Source organism: Glycine soja, chromosome 1 (genome assembly GCF_004193775.1).
Source record: "Glycine soja cultivar W05 chromosome 1, ASM419377v2, whole genome shotgun sequence".
Classification (NCBI taxonomy): Eukaryota; Viridiplantae; Streptophyta; class Magnoliopsida; order Fabales; family Fabaceae; genus Glycine; species Glycine soja.
Genome location: NC_041002.1, coordinates 55,254,875 through 55,269,754, shown reverse-complemented (window position 1 = coordinate 55,269,754; position 14,880 = coordinate 55,254,875). Strand labels below are relative to the sequence as shown.

The window sequence follows — 14,880 nt, the reverse complement described above, 5'->3', positions numbered from 1 at the left end:
GGGGAAACGTAACGGTAATTATTGCTAACAATCAGTGTTCAGATTTATGAGGTAAATAAAGTTTAAATTGTTAAGTACCATAAACTAGAGAGTCTACTTAAATATATAAAAAATAGTAATTACTTTATAACTAAAATAGCATGATAATATTAAATATACAATATTGCAACTATATGTTGTGAAAGTAAATAATACATGTGTTGATAACATTTTTTTTTTACACTTATCATAAATTATGTATGTAAATGTTTCGGTTACAAGTCATCTCTAGACGACGGCTCAAAAATGGCTTTTGGCCTATAACCAAAGAGCATCCAAAAATTGTGTTCTGCCTTCTAAGGTTCCAAGAAGAGCATTTATATACTAGTAAGATTGATGAATAATCTCCTATTATTGTGGTTGTTACTGTGGGATTGGTTTCTCATACCACGAGAGTGGCTCCCTATACCATGGGAGGAGTGTCATTTCAAGTGATCGTAATTTCGTACCTTGATTTTTAATTGATGTATAAAACATATAATCTGAGTCTGCGCTTAGGCCAAAGGAATTGACCACGAGCTAGGCCTAAAAGAAGTCGTTTGTGAGTTTGGCGGGAAAAAATTGACCACTCTGACCATAAAGCTCAGTCTAAAGGAATCAATCAAGAACTTGACCATAAAACTTGGCACAAAAGAAATTAACCACGAGTCTAGTTATAGAACTCGAGAAAAAAAAAAAAGTATGCAACCCTCCATGCATAATTGAATAAAGGAAAAAAAAAGTGACTCTACAATTTAACGACAACAATCTCATACCGATTAATTTATGTACTCAATAATAACTCTGCAATTTATCAATGTTAAATATTCAATTTAGTTTTTTTATAAGATAAAACTTTAGTTACCGTGTCATAAGCACTTTAGATGTTGCTTTTTAATTGAAGTTGAAGTTTTTTTTATTAGTGAATTAAAAGTTTTAGAAGAAATGATGGACCATGTGATAAAAAAAAGTATAAAATAACTTGGACGAGAAGATAGATGTTAAAAAAATTAAAATTCTATTGCAGAAAATAGTAAAAGATTGTAACTAAAACGGAAATCTGTACTGTGATGATTCTCATTGATGATGAATATGATGTTATGCAAACAATAAATTAGGTGCAAACTGTATTAATATAAAGTCTCCTTCCACGCCAAAAAAGCATCGTCGTTCTCATTCATTGAATTCAAAGTTTCAAACGTCTAGAGACAATTATAATCCTAAGCAATCAAACACTAGTCTTCTTGAACCCTTCTGATGGATACCCATCATTAAAAAAATAAGTTAATTCGAAAATGACGTACCCCAGTCATAGCCAAACATAATTGATAATCGCTCAAAGAGCAAATAACGACAATATTGCAATTTGCACCATCTTTGAGCCCACGTCTCCTGCCCATTCATTTGATTCGGACATACACCATGTGAGTGCCTGGTCATGTCTTTTTACTTTTTAGGAGTATCATCCCACAATCAATGAATTGTCCCTTCAAAATAATATATAATATCAATGCTAAAACTAATCCCAGCTACAGAATTGTCCCTTCAAATTAATATATAATATGATATGAAGGGTAAAACTAGTCCGAGCTACCGTCAAATTTAAAAAATATTAGTTTTATCCTTATAAAAAATTTCATATTAATTTTATCTCTTTAAATATAATATATTTTTATTGGTTTTTAGTACTAATTCTATTAAACAATCGTTGTTTACAGATTTAATTATTTATTTATTTACTTTTCAAAATACATTCAAAAGATATTAAAATTTATTGTTGATTTATCTTTTCTTTAAACTCATTAGAAAGTATAAGAAAATCATGAAAGAAAGTGAAAAAAAATTATAACTTTTGGAGATTTTAGTCATAAAAGTTTGTTTAATTTATTTTTTAAAATTTAATTCTCACCAAATTTTTAATTTATTTATAATCAAATTACATATATAAGTTTGTTAATCGCATTAGAATAACATTTAACAAGATTATTATTGTTGAATAACAATAAAAATATGTTTTATTTTTTATAAAAATTAAATTAACATGAAAAAATTTATAAAAATAAAATTAATACTTTTTAAATTTTATACTTAGCAAAAATATTTGATGCTTTATATTATATATTAATTTGAAGGGACAATTCTTTCATTGTTGGATGATACCGTAAAAAGTAAAAACACATGACCTCGCACTCGCATGGTGTATGCCCGAATCAAATGAATTCTCTAATTGTTTGGTAGTTACCTTTATTAAGAAAAAAAATCATATTTTTTTGTTCGCTGCAACGGGCATGTTCAATTCTTTAGGAAGTACATCCTCTCCATTTATTAATTCTCATGATTCGGCTGCTTCTTTATACAACTATTTAATTTTTTAAACCTCACTTGATAACTAAATGTATTCTATTTATAAGATATATTAAATTAAAGCAATAGGATCTGATGCACTGACTTTGTCACTGCAAAGGATCTGCTCCCAATTATTCTAACACAAATCACATTCAAATCCATAATTAATGTTCATCATATAATTATAAAAAAATGTAATTATTAAAGGATAAGGGAAATTATTAAGTTGTTATAATTTTCAACAAAGTACTCATATATGTAAAAGAAAGAGAATAAAAAAGGAATTTTTTTATCCACATACACACTCTGTCTAATCAATATTCTCAAAATACACATCTTCTTATTTTATTACCTAAAGTACATTAGTTTTCAATGACATAAACAAACAAATAAACAAATTATATTTAGTATAATAATATATTGAGGAAAAAGGGTGTGTAGGTGGGTAACAAATCCAAGAAGAAGCATAATATTAACCTAATTTTTCTCAATAAAAATTATTAATCTCACGTTATTGGTTTAAAATACCTTTGTCACATGTTGCTGAGAAAAGGCAAGTGATAACTTTAAGAAGGAATTAAAGATAAAATTGTTTATTAAAAATATTATAAATGTTCTCATATTGTAGTTTTCAACGTATTCTCGACATAATTTAAGTAACATACGGATTCAACGAGACATTGAGAGCATGAATATGGTAGTCAGAAACAATCTGATTGATCATAATTTTTGGAGAGTATGACAGTACTCCTCAGCAACACAAAAGTAAATTATTAGAAGTCGAATTATAGAGAAATCCCACAAATTGACAGAAGTCATTTTACTCGATGATTTAATTTTGGTCATACATTACACAGAAAATTAAACAGAAGCAAAGTCCGAGTTTATTGATTATGATCATATATAAATGAAGTTGTAGCAAAAACTTCATTTCCTCGTAGGCCCATGGAAGGACATTTATTTACTGGTGGGCGGTACTAGCAGGCATATGAAGAGTAACATGAGGTTCTCCCAATGGACAGAAGACGACCTTGTAGTTAGAGCCAGCGGGACACGTAAAAGTACTTGTTGGATCATCCTGAGGGTAACTATAAGAATCATGGCACCTATCCTTGAAGAACCTTGAGTAGTTTGTGGGCCCACAGCTTCCTTGCCCATTGGTGCAGCAATACTCATTCGTCTTAAACACAGTGCAGGGGTTGTTGCATCCCCCAGGTGCCCTTAATGGCCCCGGGCACTGCCCATTGATATCAGCGCTGCAACTGATTTTGTGACACCCACCGTTTAGAGGGTAGAAGTCCATCGGAATGTTGAACCCGTCCACCAAAGAGATGTCGTAGAAATCCTGGTTGCCAAATTGGTTCAACGCGAATTCCGCAAGTGTGTTGGGAGGGACCCCCCAGCCTTGGCAATTGAGGCCGCCCGTGCAGTCTCCCGTTTGGCAGCGGCCGCGGCCGCTGCCATCAAAGTTGCACCCGGTGCGGCCCCATATACGGGCCATGGCAGTGCCCGGGTTCACCCAGAGGTTCCACGTTTGGCCACGGTCCAGACGCCGGCCTCCACCCGGACTCGCCGCGGCCCACACCGTGTAGGGGCAATTGTTGACGATCTCGAAGTTTGCTGCATGTGTTGTGGCCAAAGATAAGGCCAACGTTAGCAGAGAGCACAGTGCCAAGTAAACCATTTGGCTGATGTTAAGAGTGCAAGTGTAAGTGTGTGAATTGGAAGAATGGTAATGGTCTTTATATAGAGAACTTTTATGTTCTATGGATTGAAATTAAGGGAGGGTAGCTATCGCTTTTAAATTAATATATGTGGAAATTAGTGGCTTTGTTTGGAGGCGGCTATCCATCTTGGTCAAGTCTTCGTGAAGATAACGATCACGCCAAAAAATTAAGTGATGTTAAGTCTTAGGTAGTTGTAAATTTTAATGTTACGCACATATATATATAATTGAGGGTAAGATTATATATGTTACAGTATTATTTAATTTTCATGTTGATACCTGCATGACTACATGTGTTCTTAATATTGAGTGGGATACTCCTAAAGTATACGTAAAAATCACCATAAAACAACATATTGCGGAACAGTGGTCAGTGTGGAAATCATAAGGCCAAATGAGACTTTTGCCTTAGGCTTCTAAGAGTTTCATTTTTTTTTTATATTTTTAATATTTTTTTGTCAATTTAAATTATTAAGTGGTAAATTTTATTAAAACATGATTTATTATTTGTAATCATTTTTTCATTAATAAGATTACATAATCTTAAGTTATGAATGTAATGATTATCGTAAATCATTTATCTAAAATTTTAATTTTATTTCAAAATGTTAAAGAAAATTATTTTATATCTATTTTATATTTAACCTCTTCTTTACCTAAAAAAAATCTATTAAAATTAGTACAAAATTTAAATTTAATGTCTATGGTTGATATATAAAAAAAGATATTTTGGCAATCACACATTTAGTTAAAATTTTATTTTATGTTGATATTTTGTATACATAAATTAATTTAAATCTTTAATTGAGTCAATTTGAAATTTAAATAATATTTAAAATACCAACTCACAATTTTTTTTAAAAAAATTAACAAATTGTATTAAATTAAAATTTAAAGTAAATTTTATTTTAGATCTTATAATTTTTATATACAACCCTAACTAGAACATAATGAGAATCCCTTGATTACAGCCTCCAATCAAACAAAATCAACTAAGCCATCGGAGGACATAAAGAAAAGGGGTGGAGGTTATTTTCTAAAAGTGATTTTATTTTCAAATCTCTAAAGTAAAGAAATTTATTAATTTATTACCAGAAATAAGTTAACAAGTTATAACTATAAATTTCCTTTATTAATTTTAAAAGACAATCAAGTGTAAGTTAACAAATCTCAAAACATAAGAGATATTGAACGTATATATCTCTCTCTATATATTGATAATCCCTGAGAATATCTTAAATATAATTTTATTGACAATCTCTGTAATAGTTATTATTGCTGAAATAAGTTTTTCAAAATTAAAATTATTTAAATCATATCTAAAATCTACGATGTTACAAGATTGAATGGATTAACTATTTTATTTATTGAAAGTGAAGTATTAGAATTACTTGATTATAAAACTCTAATAAATGATTTTGCAGCTAAAAAATTAAAAAATTAATATAAAAATTGATATTTTATATAATATATTAAATCTCTTTAAAATTCTTATAAAAAAAGATTCTTTTAACATTTTTATCCTACGCCTCAAAATATATCTACACGACCTGCGAGAAGGCATGGGACAAGTAATATAATTGCTCAAGAATATTTAAAAGTGTGTAATGACTTAAAAAGTTATGTAACTTCTTAAAACGATTATATAAATTAAATGTTTTAATATTTTTTCGTATTTCCCTCTTTTCACGTAAGAAATTGTCCTCATCCATCTACATACATCTCCCTGTATGACATTTCTATTTAGTATGTATTGGAGTTTTGTTTAAAAGGAATTTGCGTGATTTTACTGCACTGATTGTTTTAGGTTGTTATTAGTTCAGATTGGCAAGGTCAAAAGTAACTCTACTGAAAAATAAAATCAATCGAAAAATGCTAGATAAACACTCAAAGTGTTATCCAACACCTAAAGAGAATTAAAAAAAAGAGAAAAATATAAATATGATAAGATGAAAGACATATAAAAAAATAAAAATAGTGATAAAGGTTTAAAATAAAAAGATAATTTGTGTATCATCATTTAAATGAATTAGAGTAATGGTGCAAACGTCACTAACTATGTGGCTTTTAAGTGTTTGCCATGTTATATTTTTTATAAATTGGTTTGATTAAAATAAATTTATTTAATATATAAACTTATTTGAGTAGTTTTTAACTTATCTCTATAGGTTAATTGAACCAATTTATAACTTATAAGGTATTAGATTTTTTTCTATTTTAAAATTTTCATCACTAATATACTTAAAATCCTGTTTGGAAAATATAGTGGAATGTAATTTACTTTGGTATATAAATATCTTTATTTTTATCATTCTACATTTATCAATTATTTGAATAAATAATTTTTCTAAATACTTTCTCTTTAAAAAAATCATCAAACACTTTTAATTCAATAAATTAGTTTAATAACTTTAGCTTTCAATTAATAGTTTTCAAATTTTCAACTATGTTTGCCAAAGTCTAACATAGTCGTTCTTATAATCTAATAATTCATAATAACCAGTGCTGAATTGCTACACCCCATTGCAAAATGTTTAACGGATGCGCACATAAATCTGACCTTCAAAATAAAACTGGATAATAACAAATGAACATTATTCGAACATTTTGTAATGAATCATAAATCAACTCCCTAGGATTTTAATAACAAGAACTCTTTTGGGACATGTGAATTAATTTATGTAGATGTTTATTACTTATTTTGGGACATCTCAGCAGGCAGAGATCCGCGCCCAAAGCCCCCAATTAAGAACGTCTTTATTTGGTGATAAATAATACACATATCAAAGTATTCAACAATAACACAAATGGGGATCACGAAATTAGAGAAGGAAAATAAAAAAAAATTAAAAAAAAAGTAATTGATGATGTTGAATTAATTAAGGGCAAAACACAACCCTATAATCGGATCCCATGCAAGTGAACATGCTGGTTGCATCATCCATAGGGTAACTGTAGGCATCAGGGCACCTCTCCTTGAAGAACTTGGAATAATCTGTGGGACCGCACCCAGCAGCTCCGGTGCTACAACAGTACTGAGTCGTATTGAAAACCGTGCAGGGGTTGTTGCAGCCGCCAGGAACCTGGAGCTGAGTGGGGCACTCTCCGATGATGTCGGCGGCGCATTTAACGGAACTGCAGTTGTAGGTCGGGGTCAGCTGTAGGGGAACGTTGAAACCGTCGACGAGGGAGATGTCGTAGAAGTCGAGGTTGTTATACTGGTTCAACGCGAAATCAACGACCGTGTTCGGGGGTGTACCTGTTTTGTTGCACTCCAGAACACCCTCGCAGTCGCCGGTGAGGCACTTCCCGCGTCCCGCGTTGTCGAAGGTGCAGTTTGTTCGACCCCAGATGCGTCCTCCTGTTGTGCCGTTCGTCACGCTGATGTTCCACGATTCGCCAGGGTTAAGCCTTGCGCCGCCGCCGGGCACGGCAGCGGCCCACACCGTGTAGGTGCAGTTATTTGTGATGTTGAAGTTCGCTGCCTGAGCTGCGGCGACGCAGCTCATTGCGATGAAGAGGAAGATTGAGAGGCTTTTCGTGACGGCCATTGTAAATTAATTGCCGTTCGTTAAAGAAAAAAATGTTAACAGGTGAGATTGTGTATATTATTTTTATAGGGTTGATTTGGCATTGATATGTTGGGGAAGCAACATGGTTCGTTTTTGACAAATTCATCTGGTGATGCCATGTGGCAGATATAAATTGTGGACTGAAGACTAGTCATGCAATTTGAAATCTAAATAACTGAATATGTAGAAAAATATAGATGCTTGGCAAAATAAGTCACGTTAATATATTGAAACGTGGTTCGAGCCGTGTGATAGTGGAAAGCTGGGTAACTTAACTAGCTATATAAGGGTCTCGGATCTTGTATTCATCTACGACTGCGAAAAAGGAAAAGAAAAACGATTTTGCATTGCACCCAACTAAAAAAGATGATTTAAGAAGAGAAGAAGTTTTTTTTTAAAAAAAAGTTTACTTTTCCTCCGACGTTACAATGAATGAATATGGGAACAATAATTTCAACCCACTCTGAATGTTGAAAATGGAAATACGCAAACGTGAAATAGTAGCAGCCGATGGCAAACTAATTTCAACACGTAAGAAGTAGCTTGTCTACGTACGTACGACATAATTAAAATAATTATAACATAACATAAAATTAAGAAGTCTACAAAAAAACGCGTATATCATTTACACAAGAAAGTTTGGCCTCTAACATCTGTAAAATAAACATCACATGTACAACGTAATTAACGGCACTTCCTCTCTTTTTTTTATATAGATAAAAACTTTTTTATTAGTTTTTTTATATATAAGTCTATTTTTTAATTTTATATAAAATGTCCTTAATTACTCCATAAACTTTTCTAGTCAATAAATAAATAATAAATATGATAACTATTTTTTTCTCTTTCTCTCTCTCTCGTAAGGATATGAAAAAATTACTAGTTACAGTTACCTCTCTCATTTATTTCCTCTTATTATAGAAGACAAAAAGTCCTGATTTAACTGGAAATACTCTAATCAATTGGGTGAAAAAATATCAAGAAAATAAAATCTCAATAATTTTAAAGTTAATTCTTAAAAATACAAAAACTATTGATAAATTTAATGTTTTTTTACGAAAAAGTTAGATGTTATTAATAACTAATTTTTTTAAAAAAAAATGTATTTAGAATAAGAACGAGTGATATCTTGTCAGTTCTGTCTTTTTAAGAGTTTAATCCTCCTACATTAATGTAATAATCTGAAAATTAATAGTCTGAGAATGTACCCTCGCAAGTTTAATTGTGGAAACACGAAGCAAATTTGGGGTCAAATCAAGCCCTTAATGCATACAGGAAGTCTCATGTTGCTCCATGTAGTTGTAGATATGATATTAACATGTCATTTTCATTCTTAATTAATAAACTAATCAGGTTGGACGCGGTAAAATAAATGTGAAAGTCAAAAGTCACATTTGGATTTTTTTATAGAACTGAAGGTTGGAAAAAGAATGCTGAATACAGGTACGAAATAAAACAAAAGTCAATAGCAAAACATGGCCGAAAGTCTTGAAAAATCTTATTCTTAAATATTCAACATTTCTTTGATCCTGATCTTCTGGGTTGGTGAATCTTGAAGTTTCACGGCTTATTTACTTGCGTGTATACAAGAGATTAGAAAAGTCCAATTATTCCTATAGATACCTCTAAGACAAACAGAACCTCCACTAGTACCACCGCTAAAAGCAGGCGTAAGAGGCATGGGTTTCATGATTGAGGCCCACAATAAAAAAACATAGGCTATGTGTAGTGGAGGCAATCTAGGCCTATCTTATTGCCACAGCATGTTTGATCTTCACACCTCCTACTTCTGTTTTTTACATATAGAAATACTTTTGGCAGAAACGGCCCATTGTATAACAAGTTGAGATAAGAAGGCATTGATTTACAATATACAACAAAAATTAATTTGCATTGTGGCTTGTAAAATTGGCATCTCTCTCAAAGGGCGGTCCAACGGCATCTTAAGTAAATTTTAAGAATTATTCTTTTAGTTTAAATAAGAGTTATATGTTGAGTCTTTATGCTAACTATGTATTTTTTTAACATATGTTATATTTTTTTTATTTATAGAAATTAATAACAAATATTTTTTAAGTATACTTAAAACTTGAGTTTTAGTTACTTTATTCTTTGATTAATCCTACTCCCTTCGACCATTCAAGATACCTCAAAGACATGCACACAAAACATGTGAGAAATAACAAGAAAATGGGTATACATCTATGATATTAGTTTCAATAGAAACTAATTTATTTTTATAAAAATTTGAGACAAAGGAGTATTGCTTTACAGTACACAACAACAAAAAGGTATTGGTGTAGAATAAGTAGGGTAGAAATGGATAAAAAAGGATGGAAAAAAAGAAGTTGTTTGTTAGAAAAAGATAAGGATGGAAAAATAGAAAATGATAGGCGCTACCTCAAAAAACTTGAACAAGAAGCACATGTCAAATAACAAGGAAATGGATGTATGTCTTGAGTATTGTTATACTAAACTAACTTCTCTAGTATATCTCTTTCTAGGTTTTGTTTCTTCCATGTGTTGCTCTAGTTTGTTCAAGTCATTGTACTTCGATTTGTTATACAAAGTTGTTATTTGTCTATGATAATTGATTACCCTATTTTTCATAATCATTTTACACTCTCTCTTATTTCCCTCCTTTTTCAATGTTCATAATTGATTGTGATGATGCATAATAGTTCGTCTTTCATTTTTGAGTAATAATAGTCGAATAATCAATTATCTTCCTTCATTATAATAATGTGTTGATAATATTTTTTTTATATCAAGATCAAACTCAGTCTGCATGGTCAAATTGTAAAGAAAAATACCATATGGCCTAAGGATCTAGATAATGTGTTGATAATCTGTTGTGTTTGCACATAACTGATTATATAGAAAACAACCATACTCAAGTACAATCGACAAACTAGAAATTATAAATGATAAAATAATATTTTTATATTTAATCCAATTTCTCTCCCCTTTGGTTTAAAATCACCCCGCTTTCCATGTTAGTCAGTTGACTTTGATTAGATTAGATCGACTTAGAGAGGAATGTGTCCTATCCAAACCAAACAACTTCACAATATTATTATTTTTTATTTCTTATACCTAAAATTCTATCATTTTTTTAATCTAATTTTCTCTATCTTATTCATGTCCACTTTATTTCTCTTTTTGCCGCCAAAAGGAGTGTGGAGGTAAGAAGATAAAAAAGAGAGTATGAATGACAAGGCCCGTCAATCAATGACTTTGTGAAAATGAGGCCCAGGCCTACTAACTTTCCATGAATAATTAACTAATGATATGAAAAGTGCAACGGAAGCCATCCATTAACTCTCCATTTGTTTAGCTTCCAACACAAGCTGAAGCTGCTTCTGCTGCACACTAACACTATAGAAGTCGTTACTTAAAAACCGCCCAAGCCAGTCGTTTCTAATTCCATGCTAGTCTCCACACTCCTTTCGAGATATCACATACTCTTTTGTTATTCACATTACATTTTCTCTTTTCCTTTCCATAACATATCTGCAAATAGCCAAATCAAGGTCTTTCCCCATTATCATCGTGTTTGTCGCTATATTATTATTATCTGTGCTCATTGTTCAATGTTCATATCTATGCTTTGTAGGATTTGATTTAGAAGAACAGTCATGTTGGAGGTTAAAAAGGAGCTCAACGATTTCAATTTTGATTCACGGCTTCCAGATGGACTCAATTTATGTTTTTCTTCTTCTCCCAATTGCAACACCGATACCTTTCTTCAGGAATCAACCCCAATTGCAGGGTAAGACACTCTGTCTAATCATTTCGAACTCAGCATATGCTATCTATTACTAATTCTTAATGTAACACTATTCAAAATTTCAAATCTCATGATTCATGGGAAGATCATCTTCCCACAAAGCCTATATAAATTATAGCCTATGCCTTGCAAAATTTATTCTATTGCTTCACTAATTTTGCACAAATTTTAATAGGACAACAAAAGCACGAGCTAGACGCTGGACAGAAGAAGAGGTCTGTTAAAATGGAATTTGCAATTTTCCTTCTCGCACATTTTTTTAGTTACTTTTCCGAGTATTCTTTTTTTAGCTTACAATTCGCCGTGTTAATGCTCCCTAACTTTGCAATCACGTGGCTCTGACAAACAGGACAAACTTTTGAGTGAGAAGGTCAAGAAGCACAATGGAAGGAACTGGAAGAAAATAGGTTGATGTGGCAGTATCAGTATAAGTTTGAACTATTATTTTATATTTATTTTGTTCATCAACATGTTGCTAGTGTTTAAGTATCAAATGAATTTATCTTAAAGGCTATAACAACCAGTTGAGAACCTCACACAACTCACCAACTAGTGGCTTGTGTCTACGTTTTTTTTACTGCTCCTATGTTTTTCACCACTGCTCTGCAATGTGAAGAGATGCTAGATAAAAATATAGATAAAAAATGTTAATGGAATACTATCAATGACACTATCTGTCATTTTTGAATTCGTTCATTCAAATATATACTTTTTGGCTCATTGCTAACTCAAGCTAACCTGGTTGCCAAATTGGTCCTTTGCAGCTGCATACCTCCCTGGGCGAACTGACGTCCAATGTTTGCATCGCTGGCAAAAGGTTTTAAATCCTGATCTTGTAAAGGGTTCATGGACAAAGAAGGTGATCTTCTAATATTCTATTGTCATAATTTTTCAATGTTCTAATTTGTGTTCATTGACTGATGTTGATTGTGATTGTGGTCTGCTTCTCCGTTAAACTATTTAGGAAGATGATCGCCTCATTGAACTGGTCAGAAAGTATGGTATCAAGAGATGGTTTTTTATTGCAAAATACTTGCCAGGTCGTATTGGAAAGCAATGCCGAGAGAGGTAGGCAACAATAGACCTTTTGGATTTTAGAGTGGCCATTTTTGTGTATATTGTGAATTTATCTTTGTCTTATTTGATGTATTACTTTTTTCTGTGATCCAATGGCAACTTTTGTGTACGATGTACTAATCAAGAACCATTTTCTGTAGCCTTTTCTGTTAGAGTTTCATGCTTGGCCTCTAACTCTGCACATGTTACTGACTCATCAAGAACATATTTGAATCAAATTGATTATCTTTTATGCATATGTTAGATAACCTCAGGTTTTATATTCGGCATATAATGGTTTCTTTTTCTATAAAATACGTTAGATGAACTAGTAGTTAATTAGTTATCATTTCAGGTGGCACAATCATCTTGATCCAACCGTAAAGAAGGATGCATGGACAGAGGAGGAGGAACTAATACTTGCTTACTATTACCAAATATACGGCAGTAAGTGGGCAGAAATTGCAAGGATTCTTCCCGGAAGGTACTTTGTTTGAATGTTAATATGCAGGCTTCAAAACATTCATCAATACGTATGTATAAAATATGATTTTAATCATGTTAATATGATTTGATTTTGGTTATAATTTTTCAAAAAAAAAAATCTGTTTATTTTGAGCCAATTATACTATTCAATAATGTTGAACTTGAATCTTTTTCAACATGCTTTGGTTTTGTGATGTCATAAATATTTAATTCCAACTTTACGAAATATCATTCACCTCACTTCTTTTTCACGAGATTTCCCACTGACATCAAGGACTAAAATGTTCACTTCATAAAATCTTCACTTTGTTTTCTGACTCTTCAAATACTATTTTCTGCTAATGACATGGACTAAAGTAACCTGCACATTTAATTTCAAGGTCTAAAATAGAAATTAGAAGTATATTCAATGTTTATGCATCTTCTCTCTTGTGATTGTGACATGACCGTACTTGTCCATGTTAGTTCGCCTCTCCTTTGAGAAACAATGTAGGCTAGCAAAAGTAGAACAATCATATTGAAGACATTGATAAATGTACATGCATTTCTGGTTTAAGTGCTACAAATCTTTCTATATCTAATGACCCATGATAATTATTTGTATCTTTTGGGGGAGCCAGGACTGACAATGCTATAAAAAATCATTGGAACTGCTCAATGAAGAAGAAATTGGATGCATCACCCTTAGGGTGTGACATAAAAGTTGCCTCTTCCGGTTTCTGTGCTTCTGGAATAAGGCCTGAACATGTTGTGGCTAAAGTGGAGGGTCAAAGTTTCAATGGAATGGTTTCTCCCAAGCAGAGTCACTGGTTGAATCGCAGTGTTGATAACATTCTAACAAAATTGATTCTTCAAAATGATTCAGGAGAGGAATCTTGCTCTGCTTCATCCAGGGGGACTCCTACTCCTAGGGCCTCAAGACAGTTTTTGGATAATTCTCTGGATTGTTTACCTCTTTCCAGTACTGTTACAGATGAGGCCTATGAGTCACTGAAACGGCAAAAGGTTTATTTTTCAGATACAGAGCTTAAAGTGGGTGATGAATCTGACAGTCCCCTTTTGAATTTGAGCTACTCAAAATCTGCCAACCGTGAGAAGAAAGGTCAAGCTGGAAATGGAGGCAATTACAACTCAAACAACACTATGCCACATAGTGTAGATGAATTCAGTGAATGTCTAAGTCCAAAAACACACATGGCATTGGCATGTGCATACAATAACGGTTGTACTCCCCCAACGTCTATACTCAAGAATGACACAGGCGACATCAACCCAGAAACTTTGCTAAGAAACTTAGCAATGACCTATGAGAATGTTCCTTCTATTATAAGGAAAAGGACACCCAAGAAGGCAAGCTGTTGTGACCGTGACCAAGCACCTTCGAGAATGATCGTAAATTCTCCTGAAGCAGAATGTGTTATTGGCTTAGATAATTTAAAACTGAACAGGGGGTTTATTCCATTCCTTCGTAGACCAAATACTCAGCCATAGCTAGATCTATGGAAGGATGCATAAAATGACAGACATGATATGCTAGTCAATTGTAATGCTCCTTTGACATAGCAGAATTGTTTAATACAGTTTTTACACTAGCTCAACTTTATTCAAACTCGAATTGAACTTCTTTATTCTTAATAATATATTTTTTATTGTAACACTACAACGTTGTCTTTCACGTTTCCAATGATTTAAATTCTCAGTAAATCTAAATCACAATTCATACAATCATGTGTATAAAAAATCTCATCTTATGGTTTTTGAATGACATAACCAATACCATGGACTTCTCCATTATTTTTATTTATTTTTTGAATAATTAATCTTATTTCCTTCCACTTTCTTTATTTTTATAATTATAAAGTAGGTGTTGGGTAACAAGTATTTTA

At 32.1% G+C, this 14,880-nt stretch overlaps 3 protein-coding genes across 3 annotated transcripts; 1 reads left to right on the top strand and 2 right to left on the bottom strand.

The window, feature by feature from the left end:
• Positions 1 to 3,120: 3,120 nt before the first annotated feature.
• On the bottom strand, positions 3,121 to 4,097 carry LOC114424521 (thaumatin-like protein 1). Its single transcript, XM_028391382.1, has one exon. It carries the CDS (start codon positions 4,046 to 4,048, stop codon positions 3,326 to 3,328), a length of 723 nt encoding a protein of 240 aa, XP_028247183.1. The 5' UTR covers positions 4,049 to 4,097; the 3' UTR covers positions 3,121 to 3,325.
• A 2,587-nt stretch (positions 4,098 to 6,684) lies between these two features.
• Positions 6,685 to 7,772, bottom strand: LOC114424512 (protein P21-like). The gene has a single exon (XM_028391370.1). It carries the CDS (start codon positions 7,639 to 7,641, stop codon positions 6,970 to 6,972), a length of 672 nt encoding a protein of 223 aa, XP_028247171.1. The 5' UTR covers positions 7,642 to 7,772; the 3' UTR covers positions 6,685 to 6,969.
• Positions 7,773 to 10,980: 3,208 nt separating this feature from the next.
• Positions 10,981 to 14,654, top strand: LOC114424503 (transcription factor MYB3R-5-like). Its single transcript, XM_028391365.1, has 8 exons — positions 10,981 to 11,195; positions 11,279 to 11,434; positions 11,628 to 11,667; positions 11,802 to 11,859; positions 12,217 to 12,311; positions 12,417 to 12,520; positions 12,864 to 12,992; positions 13,615 to 14,654. Exons 2-8 carry the CDS (start codon positions 11,301 to 11,303, stop codon positions 14,483 to 14,485), a joined length of 1,431 nt encoding a protein of 476 aa, XP_028247166.1. The 5' UTR covers positions 10,981 to 11,195; positions 11,279 to 11,300; the 3' UTR covers positions 14,486 to 14,654.
• Positions 14,655 to 14,880: the final 226 nt, after the last annotated feature.